Here is a 23,022-nt window from a genome sequence, read left to right as displayed (position 1 = left end):
TTTAACTTCTTTGTTTGCTATAAGAATAGAGGTAGTTGTATGAAAAAAGGCAAAAGTACATGGTGATATTTCGTTTAACTTGATTTTTATGGCTAAAAAAAGTGTCTTGAGCTCCATGATAAATGTAGATGTAATTCATATATTTTTCCAGGATGCTAACATGTGACCATCCATCAACATAAGCAGATTTGTTGACCAGATCCTTACATGGAAACCTGTCTTAACCTTATGCGTTCGACCACTTTCACCGGTACTTCCACCATTACTATTTATGGGGCTATGATGGACATGTACAGATAGGCTCAAAGCATTAAAACTGCACGTGGCTAAGCCTGATTAACCTCTGTGTTCAACTATCCATCAACACGTAATGTAGAGGTTTCATTTTTTTATTATAGTGCACCATGATAGGATATGGGACTGTGTGTTGAAAAGTGTTGGAAAATGGAACAGAATTTGTTATAAAAAGAAAAAAAAAAGCGAGAGAAACAAAGCAGATTCCTGGAGGAGAGTTTTTGACACAAGCCAGTGGCGTTCATAATGAGGTCCATTTGTGAAATATGTTACACAACAGACACAGAGAGGACACTGCAAAGAGAGAGCTTGGGAAACAGCCTTGTGTGTTTATACCGAAGAAAATTCCTTAAAAGTTTGTAGATTTACATAAAACTACCCATATTGCGCTATTTTTTTAATCTATGTCATAATGTCCTTATCAAAAACAGACTTGGAGTTGTGTTTTGTTTCATTCACACATGTTTAACACACAAATCGTGCATATTTAGGTTGAATTCTTCTCTCAAACACAAAACACTCCATTCCACCTTGTGATGTCATCGTGTGGTAATACAGGAAGTGCTCCACTGTGTTATTAAACTCCATACACCTTCACTAGAATCATTTGAATCATTTAAGGAGGAGGTAACAACTTTATAACATGGCTTCAAGCTTAAAGAGTCAGTTTTGCATAATATAGGACCTTTAAAGAAACACTACGCAACTTTTTTAGTCAGGGTCCTCCGTCCTTATTGCTTGAATGTTTCACAGTATGACATTAAACATATCGACCTTACACTTTTCAAATTACATCTTTTACTGGGAAGAAATACAGCTAAAAAAAACAAAGAAAAATGCATGTTTACTGTGAGCGTGCCCGCCTCTCCACAGATCTGACCTGTAAATCGCTTGGTGGTGTCTGTTTGACTCCATGGAAACGGATAGATTCAATGAGGCAGTAACATTTCCATAGAGAGAAGCAGGTAGTGGTGTCTTCACTAAGTTGAAACTTTTTTTTGGAGTGAAAGACGATGATTTTTTTTCTCTTTTGAAACTGTCAGAATTATGAGTCGCTCCTTGCATAAATCTGACACATTTTCAAACCTTATTTTCATATAAATTCAAACTTTTAACAGGCGAAATACAATGAAAACACCTCAAGAAACTACCCAGATAAAGACTTTTGATGACGTTTTTGTAGGGCTGCACAAACTTGTATTCTAACTGATGATTTTTCAGAGTATTGTGACTGGATTTGTGATTTGTTTTGTTCAGTTGTGCAAATTTTACATTGAGAAAAGACTCACACAAACTGTTAATATAATAATACACAAATCCATTTAATTTCAGAACAGTTTGCAGATACTGAAACAACAGGATTAGTAAATTTTGGAAGATTATGTTGTTAACTGAGGAAATATTAACTTAGATAACTGCATCTTTTGTGATATGATTCCAACTTTTAAACCTGTGCGGAAAAAAGTACTCAATTTAGTTATTTAAGTAAAAGTACAGATACCAGGGCAAAAAATACTTAAGTAAAAATAAAGATATCACATGAAAAAAATCGACTTAAGTTAAAATATTAAAGTACCTGTTTAAAAATGTGCTTAAAGAGTAAAAATTAGAAGTATTTCTCACAGATTTTGAGATATAATAAAGCTTCAAATGTAGCGATTTTGATACAAATTTGAGCCGGATTTTGATTTTGTTTTTATCTTTATATTTTTGTCGGCTTGGAAGATGTTAAAAATAAACTTCTTGGCCTCTTCAGAAGGTCTCAAACTATGTAAAATATAAAAATATAAAATGATTTCACTTTTCAGTCTTGTTAAAAGATGTAGTGAAGTAGGAAGTACAGATACCTTCTCTTAAACGTAGCGAAGTAAAAGTAAAACGTTAGTACGGATACGTCGGATTTTTGACTTAAGTACAGTATTTTACTACATTTACTGACACTTACGTATAAATAATTTGCAATGTGGAGTTCCAGTAACAGGGAAAAACATGTCCACAGATGGATTGTCCCAGCAGCTTTCGATAATACGTCAAATGAACCAAAGTAAACCTGTGTACACATAACCTCACACTGCCTTTACGCTAACTCCAAACGCATCTCTCCGCCTTGTGTCCGACCTGCCCCGCCACATATTTGAGCTCCGTCTTACTCTCCACAGATGTGCGTCTCAGTGCCCGGGGCTGCACTCGCACAGCTCTATGTATTTATAACTGACAGCGTAATTACTGCGCTGTTATGTCACCTATACAATCACACCCAGCATAAAGGCGGAAGAATGATAATGTTGATGTTTAACTAATTGAGAAGACAGATGCTAGTTATGTTATCAGGGAGCAGCTTAAAGATTCGAGGCTGAGTACATACTACGCATCTAAGTCTGTAATTAAATATACTAAGGACTAATGACTCATCACACAGGAGCTGTATCTGCTTTTTACTGTCGACAAATGTTAAAAAGCACATGGGATTTTTCAACAGGTTCCACTGGTCCAAAGTTATTCCTTATTTACCGTATGTATTCTGACGATCCTAAGTATTCACTGCTTTTCACAACTTTTAGAGACTAGTGCAGAGTTTAGGCATCAAGCGGTAAACAACTAGCATGCTAACACACACTTCCTGTTTATATGCAAACAGCATAATCCTAATTTAGTCCCGCTGGCTGGTTTAGACCTGGTTTAGACCTGGTTTAGACCTGGTTTAGACCTGGTTTAGACCTGGTTTAGACCTGGTTTAGACCTGGTTTAATCCTAATTTAGTCCCACTGTCTCGTTTAGACCTGGTTTAGACCTGGTTTAATCCTGATTTGGTCCTGGTGTCTGGTTTAGACCTGGTTTAAACCTGGATTAGACCTGGTTTAGATCTGGTTTAGACCTGGTTTAGACCTGGTTTAGACCTCGTTTAATCCTAATTTAGTCCTGATGTCTGTTTTAGACCTGGTTTAGACCTGGTTTGATCCTAATTTAGTCCCGTTGTCTGGTTTAGACCTGGTTTAGACTTGGTTTAATCCTAATTTAGTCCCGCTGTCTGGTTTAGATCTGGTTTAGATCTGGTTTAGACCTGGTTTAGACCTGGTTTAATCCTGATTTGGTCCTGGTGTCTGCTTTAGACCTGGTTTAAACCTGGATTAGACCTGGTTTAGACCTGACCTGGTTTAATCCTGATTTGGTCCTAGTGTCTGTTTTAGACCTGGTTTAATCCTAATTTAATCCTGGTGTCTGTTTTAGACCTGGTTTAGTTCTGGTTTAATCTTAATTTAGTCCTGGTGTCTGTTTTAGACCTGGTTTAGTTCTGGTTCAGTCCTTGTTCTGTAGCAGACAGCCGTGTCTTCACACAGTTTATTTGCTCATGCCTCATTACAGCCTGATCTCCGGTTCTAATCCTGAAGTCTGAGGCCGTCATTAAAGGCATGTCGTCGAGCCACGGTCAAAAATCCTGTTAGTAAACAAAACCATGGCAACCGCTCGCCCCAAGCACTCTCTCTACTTCTCATTCAAAACCAAACAGCTTTATTCGCACACAACAACACGCACATACTGTCTTCAAATATAGAGTTTCATATTTAACATTTTTATGGTCCCACATTTTTCAGTTTCTATTTTATACGTTATTTGCAAAAGTTAAATCTGCAATTCAAGTAATTTTAACTTTGGTAAATCATCTTTGCAATGTACTTACCTAAGCTAATACAATGCAAATTTAACACAATCTATTAAAACAGGGGTGTCAAACACATTTTCACCAAGGGCCACATCCGCAAAATAGCTGCTTTCAAAATACCAGATATAAAAAAAATATAACTACTTTTGCTGAGATGTAAAAATAAGGCTGTGTAACTGTGTATCTCCTGATTAAATGACATTTTAAAACCATCATACCTTTAATTCACCCTGTCGAGGGCCACAAAAAATGATGCGGAGGGCCACGTTTGGTCCGTGGGCCTTGACTTTGACACATGTGACTTAAGGCATTACATTATTACATTATTACATTACTGCTTTGCCTGGAAAGTTACACAGTATCCCATTAACCACGTCTATCGCCATGGAAACAAGCAGGGAACACAACCATGCAGGCCAACAACGTACAGGCTAGATCTGTGGAGCGGTGACCCCACTTGGAGTAAGAATGCATATTTTTTAAGCGATAAATAGCTAAACACCTGTAACTGAACAAAACGCGAGATTCATTTCATATTTCACCATATTGTGTAACATTCCAGGTGGTAAATCCATGAGAAAAGTTACACAGTGCACTTTTTAGGTAATATTTTTTTCTCCTCTCTGCCCTGCGCTGTCGTCTATGTCATGTCTGACCCAGAAACACAGTGAGTGGAAGAAACGGGGGCTGCTGTCGCTCTAATCTGCACCTCTGAAATGGATGGGGACGTGATTTGCTCCGTAAGCCGTGTATACTCAGGTTCTATGTCGCCTCCACAGAGAGATCAGAGATTGTCCGCTCTCCGTGCAGCGATAAGGTGGAACGGTCTGGTACAGGGCGATACAGAAGTGAAGCCAGTCGTCTGTGCGATATTGATATAAGCCACGCAAAGAAACAAAGAGCAGTTCAAAAGATCATGTTAAAGAAAAACTCTGGACATTTTCTGATAAACTGCACCACCCGCACCACCGGCTTGTCTCCAGGGAGATGTTACTGCTGCCTTGGAATGTTACACAGTATGACGGTCGGTTTATTAATCAGAGAAGCAGGTAAAGGTCAGATCTGTGGAGAAGCAAGTCCGCTCACTGCAAACTCAGAATGATCAGGGAGAGAGAGAGATGAGAGAGAGAGGGAAGAGAGACAGAGAGAGGGAAGAGAAAGAGAGAAGAGAGAGAGGGGGGGGGGAAGAGAAGAGAGAGGGGAGAAAAAGAGAGAGAGGGAAGAGAGAGAGAGGGGGAAGAGAGACAGAGAGAGGGAAGAGAAAGAGAGAAGAGAGGGGGGGAGAAAAAGAGAGAGGGGAGAGAAAAAGAGAAGAGAGAGAGGGGAGAAAAAGAGAGAAAGGGAAGAGAGAGAGAGGGGGAAGAGAGACAGAGAGAGGGAAGAGAGAGAGAGAGAGAGAGAAGAGAGACAGACAGCGAGAGAGGGAAGAGAGACAGAGGGAGAGAGGGAAACTAAGAGAGAGGCAAACTAAGTTTTGAGATGTAAAATACATGAACAAATGCAAAGTAGATGCATTTAATGCCATACTGTGCAACATTACGGATAAATCTTTAATCAATAACATCTCAATTTTGATATCGCACCAACACCAAAATGCTATGCAATTTTCAACATAAATAGTAGTTTCTCTGCTAGCACCATCCGCTCTTACACTAATTCTGAAAAGGTAACAACTTCTACATTTTCCAACTTTCATGAATGTGATTTTTTCAGACAACTGTACTTAACATAAACTTCACATACTAATTAAATATTACAACTCTTTCTCATTCCTCATGGGCCTAGGTACTACGCTACGAGTAAAACAGCAGCAAATGGAGTAGCAGCCGTAGTAACAGCTATGGCAGAACGTGTTGGGGAGAGGTCAGAGGAGGTTTTACTGCTCAACTGTTCCCGTGCCTTTACAGATTGGCTGTTAAGCACAAGTAGTTTTCAGTAGTGCCATGGTAACATCAAACTATGAAATAATGGTCTATATTGTTGCTTTATTTCAGGCGTTTCAAACTACTGCCCCATAGAGAGTGAAAGTAACCATCGACGAAAACCAAGACTCAATACAGTTACACGTTTCGTTTCATTCTGGCATTCATTTTACTAACAAATAGGTAGTTGGTCAGGTCAGACCTTAACCCCATTGAGAATCTTTGGGACGTTCTGGAGAAGACTTTGTGCAACGTTAGACTCGACCATCATCAATGCAAGATCTTGGTGGAAAATTAATGCAACACTGGATGGAAATAAATCTTGTGACAAAATCAAAACAATGTAATCAAAGCTAAAGGCAGTCCAATGAAATATTAGAGTGTGTGACCTTTTTTGTTTTTTTGGCCAGGCAGCGTATAAATGGACACAGCTAACACACTAGCCGCAGCGTTCTAAATAGGAAGTGCTCATGGGCATCCGGCTCCATCGATTGTGACGTAAAATTCACTTTACACAGAAAAATCGTCGCCCCTCTCTCTGTAACTGCCGCCGTCAGACTCGTCATTTTGGTCTTAAACGTTCGTATTAACCCGCTCTACATGATCCTGGTGTTTTTATTTCACTATTTCGTCCGTCAACATATGAGCATTAATAACAGACAAATTAGGCGCTTTCTTTCCCTGAGGTTGCACATTCTAGCGTTAGCAACAGGTTTGATTGACAGCGTTGCTAAGTGCACGTACCGTCAGCAGCCTCGTTTCGGATTGGCTCTTCGGTTGCTATGATATTTGTTGGCAGAATTCCAAATGTGGCTTTAAACTCGATGAGCTTCGTTTGACTGGAGCCGAGTGTTATGGGCGACGTCACACTCCTTTACTCCACTTCTTTACACAGTCTATGGTTCTCTCTGTGTCTTCCTCATCAACCTAAAAAACAGCCTAATCCTCCACTTAAGTACTCTGGACAAATCTGGCTATAATCTGGAGAAGGCAGTACAGTTGACTTGTGCAGTTGTTGTAGAGAACGTGTGTCAAACTCAAGGCCCGTGGGCCAAATGCGGCCCGCCACACGATTTTATGTGACCCGTGACAAGGTAAATAAACAGGCATGACCGTCTTAAAATATCAGTTTATCAGGAGATACACAGTTACACAGCCATTTTTTCATATATACGCAAATCTATATGCAATATTTGTAACTTGAATAAGTAATAATGTTAATTAACGAGATTAAAAAGTAGTTTATTTATTTTACATTACATCTCGTTACATTTAGTTACATTTATTTATATCTTACAGTTGCATCTGGCCCTTTGAGAGCGACCATTTTGTTGATGATGAAAATACGTTTGACACTCCTGTTGTAGAGGGTGACACCATCAGGCCAAGTTACATGTCAGATCTGTGGAGAGGCGTACCCCATTCATAGTAAGAATGCATTTCGTTTAACAATAAGACACCTGTGAATGCGTAAATTATAGCTTAATGTCATGCTGTGGAACAATCTCCATTGAAACAAACAGGCAGCGGACCACCCCCCACCAGAAAAGTTACATAGTGCAGCTTTAAAGTAGCGTGAAATGTAAATAGCGCAAACTGGATCTTTTTTATTTTACGTACAATGGCTCTTGATCTCAATCATTTCAGTCAATCAACTTTAGGACCCACTATAAATTCAAGTGCTGCGTTTAACTCTATCTGCGCCGTTCGTTTTTATTGTATCAGCACAATGCAACACAAAAGCAAAGAACGCAGCTCTTTATAATTTTATCTTTCCCGCACAAATACACACAGGTAAAGGAAATGCAAAGCAGAGAGGAGGGAAGAAAGAGCTTTTCAGATGCAGATATCCTCTGTGAATGGACTGAAATGACAGAGAGTGTGTAATTGCGGGATAGGGCGCAGAGCTTGGCAGGTACAGGGGAGTCTGCAGAGATGTGGCCTGGTTTTGGGCTCATGTGAGGAGGTTTAGTTTGTTTTAACGGGCGGGAGGAGAGAGCGCAGGAGGACAGGTGAGGGGGAGAGAGAGAAAGAGGTGGGGGGGGGGAGTAAGGGAGAGGCAGAGGGATGGAAAGCGAGAGAGAGGGAAGGGGGAGAGAGAGGGGGGGAAAGAGAGTGGGGGAAGAGAAAAATAGAGAGAGGGAAGAGAGACAGAGCAAGGGAGAGGGGGGGTAGAAAAAGAGAGAGTGGGAAGACAGACAGAGAGAGGGGGGAAGAAAGAAAGACGGGAGGACAGAGAGAGAGGAAAGAGCGAGAGGGACGAGAGACAGAGGGAGAGAGGGAAGAGAGACAGAGGGAGAGGGCAAAGAGAAAAAGAGAGAGAGACAGAAGAGAGACAGACGGAGAGAGGGAAGAGCAAGAGGGAGAGAAAGTGCGAAAGACAGAGAGAGACAGAGGAAGAGAGGGAAGAGAAGAGAGAGAGAGACGTGAGACAGAGAGAGAGGAAAGAGAAAAGAGAGAGACGGAAGAGAGATAGAGGGAGAGAGGGAAGAGCAACAGAGAGAGAGGGAAGCGAGACAGACAGAAAGAGACAGAGGGAGAGAGAGAACGAGAGTGAGGGAGGAGATTTATAATGTTGGATAGTTTCGGTTGTGAAATATGATAAAAGTTAAAAGTTTTAAGATAATTCCCCAAGATTTGTGCAAAACAAAAAACATACACAAAACAGTATCCACACAACCCATGAACCAGATTTGATTTTGTTTTTAATCACATCATAACTCTTACCCTCTCACTGTTTGCACGGCCTGTGAAAGTTTGGGGTTGTAATATATCGTCGTTGTTGAGACTAAATATAAATTTGAAATAGGTAAATGGTAAAGAGCTACATTTTTATACAGCACGTTTCCAGTTTCAAGACACTCAAGACGCTTTACATCAAGGAACCACCCAAGTTAAGCGTCTTGCCCAAGGACACAACAACAACATTCATTCATCTGTGGGAACTGGAATCACACCGGCAACCTGTGGGTCAATGGATCTCACAACTTTACCAATGATATTTATGTCGGGACCAGGATTTGAACCGGCAACCTTGGGATCAGCGGTCAAAATACTGTCGCTACTGTTGTTATTTAAGGTGCACTTTGTAACTTTTGCTTACAATGCTGCAAAGTATGGCTTTAAACAAGTTACAAATCAGATCTGCGGAGAGGAACGTCTGCCCGTGTTTTTCAATTTAGTTGTTAAAAAAAAAACAATATATGATGATTTAAATGAGATATATATGAACACTTCTGAAACTTTCATACCAAAAATGTCACAAGGCAAGTCCTAAACGGTTTTACTTTGAAAACCAATCCCGTAGCCATTACTCTGAACATTTTAGAACAAGAACGACAAGTCAGTCCTTCACATTAGACATCTACATGAGAATTCTGTGAGCTCCTGTGTGTTTAGCGAGCGTCGTGTGAGCGGGGAGCAGGTTTGAAGGGTTAATTAGAGTGCTGTCTTAAACGGTGTGCAGCGGCAGAAGACGAGGAGAGCTGCCCTTGCCAAATTCACCTCTGCACATGTTAGCGTTAGCCTAGCGCACACACACACACACACACACAGAGAGACACAGACACACACGCCCGATGAGCTGTTACCATGGAGAAGGCTAGTGCTGGCGGCTCAATGACCACTGAGTTGTAAAATATAAAGAGTGTGCAAGAATGCTGAAAATAAAATGCAAAGTAGATGAGGGATTTTATTTACAGAGGAAAAAAAAAAGTACTACAGTATAAGGTATCGTATATTTGGTTTAATTAAATATCTGACCTTTCTAAACTACTTTGGACCGTTTAGCCTCGCATTTTTTGTGAGTTAATGTGTTAAAATATCTACAGGCTTTAGTTCGCGAGAGATTTGTCCACGAGAAAACAGCAGAGGGCGCTACAACTGCATCTGCCGACACACCGAGGAGAGAAGTAGTGTGAATGAAGCTAAAATGGACATCTAAAAGTCAATTTGAGGAAGTACGGCATCAAATACTAATCTAACACTATGGGGAGACAAGGTAAAGGTGGCTCCACTTGAAGTTAAAGGTCAGATCTGTGGAGAGGTGACCTCGCTAAGTCACACATGGTTTTAATGTCATTTTGAGCAATAAAAATACAACCTGTTATTGAAAAAAAACTGCAAGCTTGTGGAATATTCATGACAAAATAGAAAAGTTACATGCTGTAGGTTTAAACACAACTACAGGCATGATTTTAATCGATACAATCAACAAATTCAGCTTTGTAAGAGGGTTAAAAGCGCTCAAAAAGCCAATAACGTGTAAAAAACCAAAGCATCGTATTCAAAAATCATGCTATTCCCGTTACTGAAAATGCATGCTGCTGTTATGTCCTTGGGCAAGACACTCCGACACTCCACCTCCTAAGCCACGTGTGCGGAGAGACAAGAATAAATGAATAATGCATTCAATTGCTGAGCGGCGTTGAGTGTCTATAAAGCCAGATACAAGTCTAATATTATTGGCGATAGCTGCTGTGTTTCCTTTATGTTTACACTGTGGCTGCTCCCCTTGTTTTCATGCAGGTTTGATCACGTTGCGCCTCTGCTGTTGTAAAATGCAAATGCTTCATACAATGGATAAATAAAGTGTCCCTTATCTGATCTACACTATACAGTAAACAAACTCCCCCTCCTCCCACTAGTACTCATGAATCTTACGCAGCTGTAGCCTCACTGGAAGACGTGGAGTTAAAACGCATTCGATTTGACTTTTTTTTTTGAATGGCTAACAACCTTTCGATGTTGCATACGTTGTAAACATGCCCAGGTTTAAATACTACAAATACTACACTAACATGAATTTACTTGGAGATGTTTGGCCTTAAATGTTCCACAGTATAGTGTTAAACTCATTAAATTATAGAGGTTTTCGTTTTTCAAAAATACCTTGAAAATCATGCATTTTTACAGTCAGTCAAGTCGCCTCTCCACAGATCTGACCTGTGCACTACACTAACATGAATATTTATTTAAAGGAGTAATATTGCCTGAAGATTTTTTTGAATGTCTTGAATGTTCCGCAGTATAGCATTAAACCCATTAAATTACAGGTGTTTTCGTTTCTCAAAAATACCTTGAAAATCATGCATTCTGACTGTGAGCGGAGTCGCCTCTCCACAGATCTGACCTGTAACCTAAACTAAACTGGTGGCTGGTAACCTTCACTTCTTTACATGTATAGGGCACCAGCTTAACGCAACAATGACATTCGCCACTACTACTACTACTACTACTACTACTACTAAAATCATGCATTCTTACTGTGAGCAGAGTCGCCTCTCCACAGATCTGACCTATAAGTTAAACTGGTGGCTGGTAACCTTGGCTTCTTTCCATGTAAAGGGCACCAGCTTAACTCAACAATGACATTCGTTACTACTACTACTACTACTACTACTACTACTACTACTACTACTACTACTACTACTACTACTACTACTACTACTACTACTACTACTACTACTACTACTACTACTATACTATACAATTACAAGTATACAGTTTCAACTCTGTGTTAAGTGAATTTATGTACAAATATTCACAATGTTTTATTATTAGCTTCAGCAATTCAGTAACCACCTCGTCCACTTACTCTCCCTCTTTCCCTCTCACGCTCACACCGCGACTCACACAAACTCCTCACACTCTGCCGTCGCCGAGGCCAAATCAGTTTTCCCGGTCGCTACGGCAACAGCATACTTTCATGTCAACTGCAGTGGGTTGCCATGGCAATACGTACACAAGAGAAACTCCGCTGCCGTCGTCAAGGCCCCGCTGACAGCCAAAAAAACACTCCCCGACTCGCTATGTGCTCGGGTCCGTGCTGTTCACAGAGAAATAAAGGCCTTAGGAAAATACTGGAGAACTTATTATTAGATTCACCTGTCGTTAAAATGCGAATATGAAATCAACACAGCGCGTGGCAACAACTGAAGTTAGCATTCAAGCTCGCACGCGTGAAAACAGATAGGGAATAAATATAAAAGTCATTAAGACCAACCTGGCCTAAAGAATGTGCTCTCTTTGTTATTAATTATTTGTTTAGAATAATAATAGGCTAAAGTGAAAAGCAAAACATATCTTTATATTTGAGTAGTTTCATCTGATGGTACCAAGAGCTTGCATTTCACTAGTTTAAATCGGTTTAAAGGGGCACTGTGTAACTTTTCAGATTCAAAAGTGTGGCATTAAAGCACATCTATTCAGCAAAAATCGACTTTTCAGAGCTTTTAATCATGTTACAGTCGTTTCCTTGTATTTGTATTTGTAGAGATTTGTGGACATCTGAGCGATCTTTAATCCACATGTGTCAAACTCAAGGCCCGCGAGCCAAATGTAGCACTCCACATCATTTTATGTGGCCCTCGACAGGGTAAATTAAAAGGTATGATGGTCTTAAAATGTCGTTTTATCAGGAGATACGCAGTTACACAGCCATATTTTTACATCTTTGCAAACGCATATGCAATATTTGTATGTTGAATAAATAATAAATACAGAAACAGTTAATTAAGTTTTTTTGTTGACGTGGCCCTCGGTGAAAATGTGTTTGACACCACTGCTTTAATCGATTATTTTCAAGACGCCATTTTGCCAATCAACTCCTGTTTTCACCACTACCAGTATACGCCCACTGCTCTGTACTTTGTTCTTCAGTTTCATTATCTTATTCTGTAATACGCGTAGGATTCAGCAGCGTCGCGTAGTCATTTCAGTCCAAATGAAAAAAAAACCCTGCTACTCGCTAATGTGATCTGCAGCTATCCATAGGAGGGGCCGACAGCTCCATGACTCTTTGTTGTGAGGATGTTTACTGTGACGTCAGCTCCCATTGGGCACCGTGGTGTTCTAACGCAGAAATCAGCGGATATGTTTATTTTATTGAGTCGTTTTAGTTGAATATTGCGATTTAAAACGTGCAAATTGTGACAGAATGATCCACGGGTGTCACGGATTATAACTATTTAGCAGACACACAAAGACAATACGCCATCTTGATACTTATCTTGCGTTTGCTTATGTGTTTATTTCAAAGATCTGTAATTGAACAAACGGATACAAGCTTTATTTCTGTGAGTGCGATCGCCTCTCCACAGATCTGAACTGTAACACAAACAGGTGGAAGAGACCAGACCAGAAACCAGACAGAATCTAGACCACAGTCAAGTCCAAATCCTGGTATATATCTGACGGACTCTAGGATACTGTACTGTGATGGATTTTGCATGTTCTTCCCTTACTTCAAGTAGCCTCAAAACATGCAGAACAAGCTAATCCTCCAGCTAGGTACTCCTGACTATAACCTGGATAAAGATCTGGAGAAGGATCTCTCTCAGTGGATATGGTGTTTGGAATAAATTATGACAATTTAAAATATTTAGAAGTAGTCTGTACCTGCATGTACTTCAGCTGGACTCTCATTAAAGGTGCGCTACGTAACTATTCTAGTGGAGGATCTGCCAACTGCTTGTCGCCATGGAGATGTTATAGCGTTGCGATGTTGTGATGTACCAAAATATTGCATTAAACTTCTTAATCTCCATGCAGACAAGCGCTTTTAAATACCCCAAACCACTATTCCCCACATTTAAGAACTTTTTAAAAATAAGTTTCCATCCTCTGGTGTAAATAAATCCTCGCGCTATAACTTATTTCACAGAGACAGTTGTGAGCGCCATCCAAGTTGAAGTCTAACATATTCTGCATTTTGTTTTACCTCTGTTGCCGATTGGGGCTTTATCAATACTTCATGCAGTTCTTTCATGGCTCTCCTTCGCAGCTCGTGTGCAGTTTGCCGGTGGGAGCTGTGTCTCGGTTTTGATTTTGCTTTTGATGCGTTCACTTTTAATACCAGGATTTTCCCAGACTGATTGAAAGCGGATTGAAGACGCCCTGACTACAAATGGGGAATGGGACTCTCACTCAATTAGGGGTAAATTAATTTTAGCCCTATAGGGTTTAATATCACAGACGCTCGCGGGCTGTGGTTACATCTGACACAAGGGGGAGTAGTTGTGATGGGATTACCGCTAATGTTGCATGTTTAGCAGATTATATAAGTGGTTCTCAAACAAGTACAGACGGAATCTTTACCTATTCGGGTTAAAAATAAAGAAAATCAGTTACTAATCGATACTAAAACTCATATGAACAAGTACTGATATTAAACAGTCACATTCTCAGGACAGAAATGAACTTTTCCTGAAGCTTTACTATGATTTTGCGCTGTATCAGAACAAGTATAAGACCACTTAAACAAGTATACGCCCATGGGCCACTATGGAACCGACCTGGACGACTCAGGGATTACACAGATATAAGGCCGCATGGGAATATAAAAGAAAGTACTATGATTTAAAGTTAAAAATCGCATTCTATTGTCTAAATAAAGAGTGTTTTTTACTATCATTGTGGTATCGTAATCGGTATCGAGTCTATTCCTTCATATCGAAAGAGTTTTTGGCCTGGAATTATGTTTTTTGCATGTTTTTCCTGTGTTTTTAAAGTTCATATACATATACATTTGCACCAATTGTCATCACTACTACTACTATTTGCACTATTGCCATCAACTTCCATGCTAGCAGCTATTGTTTTTAGCATTATTTACTCATATAATTGCATTTTAGAAACAGTTTATGGTCCAGTCATTTGTTCTGCCTCCTTTAGTCTCCTCTTCTGCTTAAATATCAAATAGAAATGTTACATAAAAAAAAAGTATTGCTTGTATAAATTACACAGGGTTTCTCCACTCCTCAGCAGACACCAATCAATAGATATAACAAGAGCTTTCCTCTGTAGATTTTGCTTTTTGACCTCTTCATTGGGCAGAGGAGGCCTTTGTTTTATTCTTCTAAAAAAATCACTTTTCTGCAGGAATTACGTACATATTCAGACAGAAGTAACAATACAGACCAGAGACCAGACCAGAGACCAGACCAGAGACTAGACCAGAGACTAGACCAGAGACTAGACCAGAGACTAGACCAGAAACCAGACCAGAGACCAGACCAGAGACCAGACCAGAGACCAGACCAGAGACTAGACCAGAGACCAGACCAGAGACCAGACCAGAGACTAGACCAGAGACCAGACCAGAGACCAGACCAGAGACTAGACCAGAGACTAGACCAGAGACCAGACCAGAGACCAGACCAGAGACTAGACCAGAGACCAGACCAGAGACCAGACCAGAGACCAGACCAGAGACCAGACCAGAGACCAGACCAGAGACCAGACCAGAGACCAGACCAGAGACTAGACCAGAGACCAGACCAGAGACCAGACCAGAGACTAGACCAGAGACTAGACCAGAGACCAGACCAGAGACTAGACCAGAGACCAGACCAGAGACTAGACCAGAGACTAGACCAGAGTCTAGAACAAAAACCACACCAAAAACCAGACTAGAGATCACCAGACACTAGAGACCAGACTCAGACCAGAGACCAGACTAGAGACTAGCCCAGAGATCAGACTGAACAGACCAGATTAGAGACCAGAGCAGAAACCAGAGACCACACTCTAGAACATAAATCAGTATTATATTTCTTAATCTCCATGCAGACAAGCAGGACCAAGTTACACGTCATATCTGCGGAGAGGCGACACCGCTCATGGTAAGAAAGCATGTTTTTCCAAAGTATATATGAGCAATATAAACATCTCCAACTGAATACATGTTGGACAGATAAGTTAAGTGCCAAACTGCGGAACATTCCAGGCAATAATTTCCATGGAGACAAACAGGTAATGAACCTCTCACCCGAAAAGTTACATAAAGCACCTTTAAAAACAAACACTATCCCAAAAACTGCAATATATACTGAAATAGTAACAATCATATTACTATCAAAACATCCAACAAATCCAGCGGTGGAATGTAACAAAGTAAAAGTAGTTAAGTACTATATTCAAGTACACATATCAGATATCTGTACTTTACTTAAGTACATTTAAAAGTGGGTAATTTATACTTTTACTTCACTACATTTGAGAGCAGGTAGCTGTACTTTCTACTCCACTACATTTTTGAACAGGACTGCAAAGTAAAAGTATTTTTCATTGTTGTTTGAGACCTGCTGAAAAGCCTGAGGGGTTTATTTTTAACACATTTATAGTTTGAGCAAAAATATACAAATAAAAGAAAAAATATTGATTCAATTGTCTCTGTTGGACAAAATTCAGCACAAATCTCACTACATTTGAAGCCTTATAAGACCTCGAAATCAAAATACTTCTACTTTTTACAGTACTTTTTAAACATGTACTTTAAAACTTTTATGTGATACTTTTACTTTTACTTGAGCATTTTTTCCTCCAGTATCTGTACTTTTACATAAGCACCAACTCAAGTACTTCTTCCACCACTGAACAAAGCAAGACTCAAGACTCAAACGCGCCATAGCAAACAATAGCTGGCCTTGATTGTATTTTTACAGTGAAAAAAACGCCACTTTTGAATCCGTGACACACTTTCCCCGTGTATTTCCGTGTATTTCCGTGCCGTTCTGTGGTGGCCTCTCCGTGGACTGTTGCATGTTTGTTTTCCAATGTTAAACAGCTCATTAGGTGTCGGCTCCAACAAAACCAAACTCCTTGTGGGAATATTTTTCTTTCTGCATATTTTTCACTCAACTTTTCCTGCCTTTGCTGCAGTTACATGTAATTATGACACGGCTTCGCAAATGTGTCAAGTAAGAACCCTTATCTAACTGCTTATGCAAAATAACAGAAATCTGAGGCTTGATTATATGGAATCACATATCAAGGCCTGAGTGTAATAACAACACGAGGCGGGAGAGACTTAGGAGTTTGAATAATGTAATGAAAGGTATATGGAAGAAATGACATAAAAGGTAACACTCGACTGCATTTCAAACAAGTCTATAAAGAAAAGAGGTGAGAATGAATAAAGACTTGAACACAAAGCTTGCAAAAGTAAATACGACTCTGTACTACGGTTGTCAAAAGTATCAAAAATCAGATACCAGTCGATGCTAAAACTAGTAGCGACACTCACTTGAGCAGGTATCGATCGTAAAAAAATCACATTTGCAGGACAGAAATTAACCTTTTCTGCTAGCTTTAGAATTATCTTGAGCTGTATCAGAAGTATAAGACCACGTAGACCAGTATTTGCCCATGGACCACTAGGGAAACTACCTGGACGACTGGACGATTACATGGATATAAGGCACACACGTGGGAATATAAAAGAAAGTACTACTATTTAATGTTGAAAATCACATTCTGTTGTCGAAATAAAGCTGTTTTTTGTGGTATCAGTCTTGAGTATGGAGTGTATTCCATAGTATCGCAATAAAGTTTGGAATTTTCATATCGTGACAACACTACTTTGTACAGTTTTTCTTTAACGTCTTGTTTTGCAGTTGTTCGTGCTGGAATTGTAACTACTTAAATCCCCTATGCTTCTATGCAACAATGATAGTATGTCCATAGGAGCAACTCAACCACAGCCCTTTTGTGAATACAGCAGTGATCACACCCTGTACTATGGAAGGTCGTATAAGTTTAGGTTGTACGCGAACAATCCTATTTGCAGATGTAAAGACAAGGTAAGACTTCGCGATATCTACACTTTAATTAGTCTTAACAAAGCATGAAAAAAGACTTAAATCATAATGAACAGATTGTTGATTAAGACTGAGTCAGACTCAGACTCAATCATCAAGACTGAATCAATGACTGGAATATGCAATATTTTGTATGGTGCAATAATGGGAACTGTGCAATGAGTGTAATGTGCAACTGTGTGGAATGTGCAACCATGGGAACTGTGCAGTGAATGAAATGTAGTGTGGAATTTTTAACTTGACCCTTTTGTGACCCCAGCCCCTGGGACAACAGAAATTAGCCTTTGGCTATAATCTGGCGTATTTACATTCATGTTGAATCATGTCTGTTCATCAATATGCATTGTCCCAGTCAAACAAACAAACAAACAAATAAATAAATACATTAAGTTTATTACATTATTTTGTCATTTATGAATTAAGTCTATCAGAATCAGACTTTTTATTGCCATTGTCCGTGAACACAGCTCACAAACTAGGAACCTACTTCAGTGATAAAGTGCAACATAAAAACACTGAATAAATACAAATAAGGGCATGCATAAAGTAAAAAAAAAAAGATATCTTTTTTATATATATATATGGAAAACGACATGCAAAATTGGATACTTTGGTACCACAAATACAGTTTAACAATCTGGTGATAAACATGTACACTCACACCTCCACCTGTTTTTAATGTTTTAAATGGACTTATCTACTTTGTTTTGTTTGTTATTTGTTTGTATTTTTCTGTATTTGAACAAGGCACCATGAAAAGGAGAGTCTGAGTGCTCTCAGTGGGCTCTCCCTGTGTACATAAAGATAAATAAAAATAAAATAAAAATCTGGTGACTTAAGAGCTTAAAAGCTCGGACAATGGGATAATGCTCTTCTAAGTGCTGCTTTAGCCACAATGAACAATCGTCATTACACAGGCCTACAATGTTTGGCTATGATAAATATACTAGTAGGGTACTCATTTCTGTGTTTCATTCTGTGTCATTCTGCCAACTGGTGCCACTGGACACTTGCCGATTTGACATTTGAATTGGAAAGCTCAATCGTGGCATAGTTATTTGTTATCATTTACCTGGCTGCGGTCCTTGTCCACCTTCTTGAAGCACTTGTTGAGGGACAGGTTGTGGCGTACTGAGTTCTTCCAGCCTGTGGGGGCGCTGGCGAAGTACGGGAAGTGCTCCAGGATCCAGCCGTAGATGTCTTTGACCGGGAGCCTCTTGTTGGGCGCGTCCTCGATGGCCATGAAGATGAGGCAGCTGAAGGAGTAAGGGGGCTTCCTGTTCGCCCCTGTGCCCAGGTCGAAGGAGTGTGCGTCCCCCAGCAGAGGGTCGTCGGGGGAGGGGGAGGAGGAGGGCGAGCGCTGGCCGTGTCCCGCGTCCTGGAGGGGGGACACGCTGCGCAGCCCCGAGTGACTGAAGCTGTTGAGGAGGTCTGTGCTCTCGTGAAGCCAGGACAGACTGGTCAGCTCCTCGTCGTCGGCTTTAGAGAAGGAGGCGGACAGGGAAAGGGACAGGTCGCCCGCCTCTGCCTCTGTAGCCTCGCCCTGCCCCCTGTACGGCGGGCTCCTTCCCTCTGACGCGCTGGCTCCACTGCTGGGGCTCTGAGCCTTCTTACTGGGGGGCATGGTGGGTCCCATCCAGCCCCGGGCTCACACCTGCAACCAGAGAGAAGCAAGAGGGTCAACTATTGTACAAAAGACAATCACTCTTTTATCAGAACAGAACAGAGCACACCTCGTTCAGTCAAACACTTTTTACTTAAATTCACTCATCATTCACATTTTCCAAGTCAGCTGCAGTATAATACGTCATTCGCCATTGCATCTGTCACTCTTAAAGCTGCACTCTGTAACTTTTTTGGGTGATAGTTTGCCGCCACGCTTTACCTGGAGTGATTGAATGTGCGCATTAAACTCATGCATCTTTCAATTTTCAATTACAGGTTTTTTATTGCACAAAAGTAGTTTGAGAGTAGCTCAGAGCGGGGTCACCTCTCCACAGACATTACCTCTAACTTAGCCTGGAGGCCTCATCTGCTGTTTCCATGGAGATAGTTTAATCATTTAATATGTGAAAGCTGGAACAATATGGTGTGTATGATTTCTTTAGGGGTTGTTTTGAGCATTTTCTGCTTTAATAGAATAACTTTTCAGCTCTATAAGTTTAAATATGTGACTCCTATGACTAACAATCGGTAGTTTCACGCTTCAAAGACGTTTAACGCCATACTGTGGAACATTCCAGGCTAAATAATGACATCATCCTGGAGACAAGTACTTTAATTAAGTCGAAGTTGGCCAAATTTCATAGTAACAAAAAAAGTTACATCATTTAATATAAAACTTTCAAAACTAAAGTTGACAAACCCTTAAAAAAAACGCTGAATCGCTCAAATTTGACCCATTATTGTTAATCACATTTCTCATAGTATCTCATTTAATCCCAGTCCAATAATCCTAAAAGCCGCCCGCCCTCTTTGGTCACGTGATCTGTGTTATTTAGTTAGCTCGGTAGCAGACACCAGACTGCGGTCCCCAATTAGACCGAGTACAATCTGAGGAGAAAAAGCCCACACCGAGCCCGTCTCTGGGGCGGTCTGACTGGGACGGCAAATTTAGTGCTCCAGTGGTCGAGGAAATCTTGTACTTGTACCAACCCCCCTCTAATTACTACTGTACCAGCGTAGTATTGACATTACATGGGGTTGCTGTCATAACACACTCATATGGCCTAATGGGGCAGGGGTAAGTGAATACAGAGCCACGATAGAGCCCAGATAAAGTCAGTTCGTTTGTTAGTGATATTAAATGCGGTCAGGTAGATCGGAAGGAAGAGCAGGAAAGTGTCTGGAAACGGTAACGCTGGAAAAGTATTGTGCAAAAATTAAATAAGATAAGATAAAACATGATGAATCTCAGCGGATTCATTGAAAATAGTGGTGAATAGTCACATTGCATCAGAGAACCGCACACATTCATGCACCGGTGTACGCAGATACTGGGGGCGAGGTGGGTTAAGTGTCTCGCCCAACGACACAATGACAGTGTTCATCCGTGGGAGCTGGAATCGCACCGACAACCTTCAGATCAGATCACGCCTAATTAGAAAAGTGTCTCTTAAAACACAATTGAATAAAATGTTATCAATAAAGAAAAATATGCAATAAGGAAAGAAAAAAAAAAGAGTTCAAGTTAAAAATGTCATAAGTAACTTTTCTTGTGAGGGGACTACTGTATCAAGATGTTATTGCTTGCCTGAAATGTTCCACAGTCCGGCATTAAACTGATAAACTTGCTTTGAATGACAGCGTTTTTTTAATATAACTTCATGGCATCACCTGCTTGTCTCCATGGAGATAGATAAAGTTTCACCTTTAAACATAGATATACACAGTTTGCCCTCTTCATGAATGCACAAATATGTAAAATAACATATTTTTAACAAGAAGAACAATCCAACCTAATGACAACTTTTATTTTAAGCCAAACATAAGTGCAGTGTAAACAGAGACAGCCTGTATTGATCCACACGTAACATTCCTCGCACTATATCTTAATTATTTATCAAAAAGAAATAAAACGTATAAATAGACAAGTACAGACTATTTACAGCCAAACAGTTCGCCGCTGCTCTGTTTGATTTTGTGTTTTTGGTGATGTGCAGAATTTAACATTGACCCAGACACTGAGAAGAACTTTGAACTGTGAACTTTAACCTCAGGCCAACGCAAATCAAAGAGGTTGTTCAATAGCAAGACTTCAGCTTCATTTAACTGCTTAAGGGAAACCTATTATGCAAAATCGACTTTTCAGAGATTTTAGCCACGTTATAGTTGTTTCCTTCTCTTTTACGCTCTCTCTTTGCTTATTTTCAAGACGACATATTGCCGTCAATCCCCGTTTTCACCACCGTACGCCCATTGTGATTTACGTACTTACTCTGTTCTCGACTTTTATTTTTTTAATCGATGATACGTGTAGGATTTGGCAGCATTAAGTATAGTAGTCATTTTGATACCGCAGTTTTCTAACACAAAAATCAGCATACTTGTTTCTTTTATTAAGTCATTTTCGATAAATATTGCAAATTTAACAACAAAAACATGCACTGAAAGACAAGCTGGAAGACAAAAAAGGGCATCTGACGCAAAAACAAAGGATGTTATGTCATCACTGCACATATTAGGAAGAGAAACTGTAATGTAAAGTCTGAAACGATAGAATAAATGACACAACACACGAGATTTTAAATACTTAAAATAGCAGAAATTGGTAGAGCAGTGGCACATATGCAGTCTAAATCCAGCCTGCCACAGCATCCTCTTTAGCTCCATGTGTGACCTTTAAATAATAACAGATTTGAAAAGGCCTGTAAGGTATAAGGAAGTGAAAGTTAACATTTAATAATAGAAAGTTTATTTTAGACAAAGTAAGATGTAAAGCATATTCTAGTCCTCCGTATCTCATGCTATTTCAAATCACAGTCAGACAGGAACACAGTGGCTCTCTCCTCTCTTTACAGTTCCGTCTCTCTGCTGTTTTTTTCTCTTCCGCTCTCTCTTTACCTCTCCCTCCGTCTCTTTCACCTCCCTCCCTCCATCTACTCTCCCTGACAGCTGTGTCGGAGCAGACGGCGCTACAGCTCCAAATGTAATCTGCCCTGTGTCGTGTGAGCGAGCTTTGGTCCATCCCCCTGCACCCACGTGACGCGCTCGCATTTAAATAAAATAAATAAATAAACAAATGTAAATGTGAAACCGCTGGTGTATTTTTAAATCCACATTACGACCCCGGGATTATAGGCCCAGATATGTCGCCGCTGCGGGCCTAATCCAAGGTGATCACGGGCCGACGGACTGACAGCTGTCACCCGTGGCAACCCGCCGCGCCGTGACAAGTGTCAGTCCGCTGCGTCGCTGAAACGCCCGTCTCCATGGCAACGGGGCAAAAACAACTCTGATGACCTGTCCCCTTGCGTATAAACCCCCAGAGACTACGTTCGCGGGATTATTATGAACGATTTCTGACAATATATTGGGTTTAATTGCTTCGCTCTATTAGCATGTGTTGGAATGCTAGTCAGAAAACAACAAAAACAACAAAAAGTTAATTATTTTTGTTAAAATTCAATGCTGAGATCAATGAATGAATTTCCCTTTTATATATTTAGGCTATTTCAAAACTTGAAAACACAGCCCCAATCTGAATAAATGAATAAATATTTAAAAATATTCAAATGTTTTCTGTAAAAAGAGACACTTGCAAAGTTCACAAACAAACCCGGGCCCTGTTAATGAGTTGCTATGGCACATGTATTAAATAAATTCCTCTGTTTAAGTACAAGCAGTAATTGAATGCCAGCTTATTAGAAATTAGACTCCAATGAACTATACGACTCTCTGATATACAAGAGCAATCAGCACATAGCTAATGTTGTTTACAAATAATTACAATGTGATTTAGTTACTGCTCCTTGCCAAGAAGTAGCAGAAAGACAGCGTCGTTAACGTTTGAATATCAACCACTGTGTCAGCGGTGTGAGTGCGC

General features: G+C 40.2%; 1 protein-coding gene across 2 annotated transcripts in view; it reads right to left on the bottom strand.

The window, feature by feature from the left end:
- ches1 (checkpoint suppressor 1) overlaps positions 1-23,022 on the bottom strand; it is a 148,408-nt gene that overhangs the window by 62,339 nt on the left and 63,047 nt on the right. For both annotated transcript variants that reach the window (XM_033990645.2, XM_055232300.1), the window contains exon 2: positions 18,550-19,131. In XM_033990645.2, coding sequence (XP_033846536.2) covers positions 18,550-19,113 — 564 coding nt within the window. In that variant the 5' untranslated portion in view covers positions 19,114-19,131. The remainder of the gene's footprint in view (positions 1-18,549; positions 19,132-23,022) is intronic.

This window comes from Periophthalmus magnuspinnatus, chromosome 24 (assembly GCF_009829125.3).
Source record: "Periophthalmus magnuspinnatus isolate fPerMag1 chromosome 24, fPerMag1.2.pri, whole genome shotgun sequence".
In the NCBI taxonomy this organism is placed as follows: domain Eukaryota; kingdom Metazoa; phylum Chordata; class Actinopteri; order Gobiiformes; family Gobiidae; genus Periophthalmus; species Periophthalmus magnuspinnatus.
The sequence above is the reverse complement of the archived record's forward strand: the minus strand, read 5'-3'. Positions and strand labels throughout refer to the sequence as shown.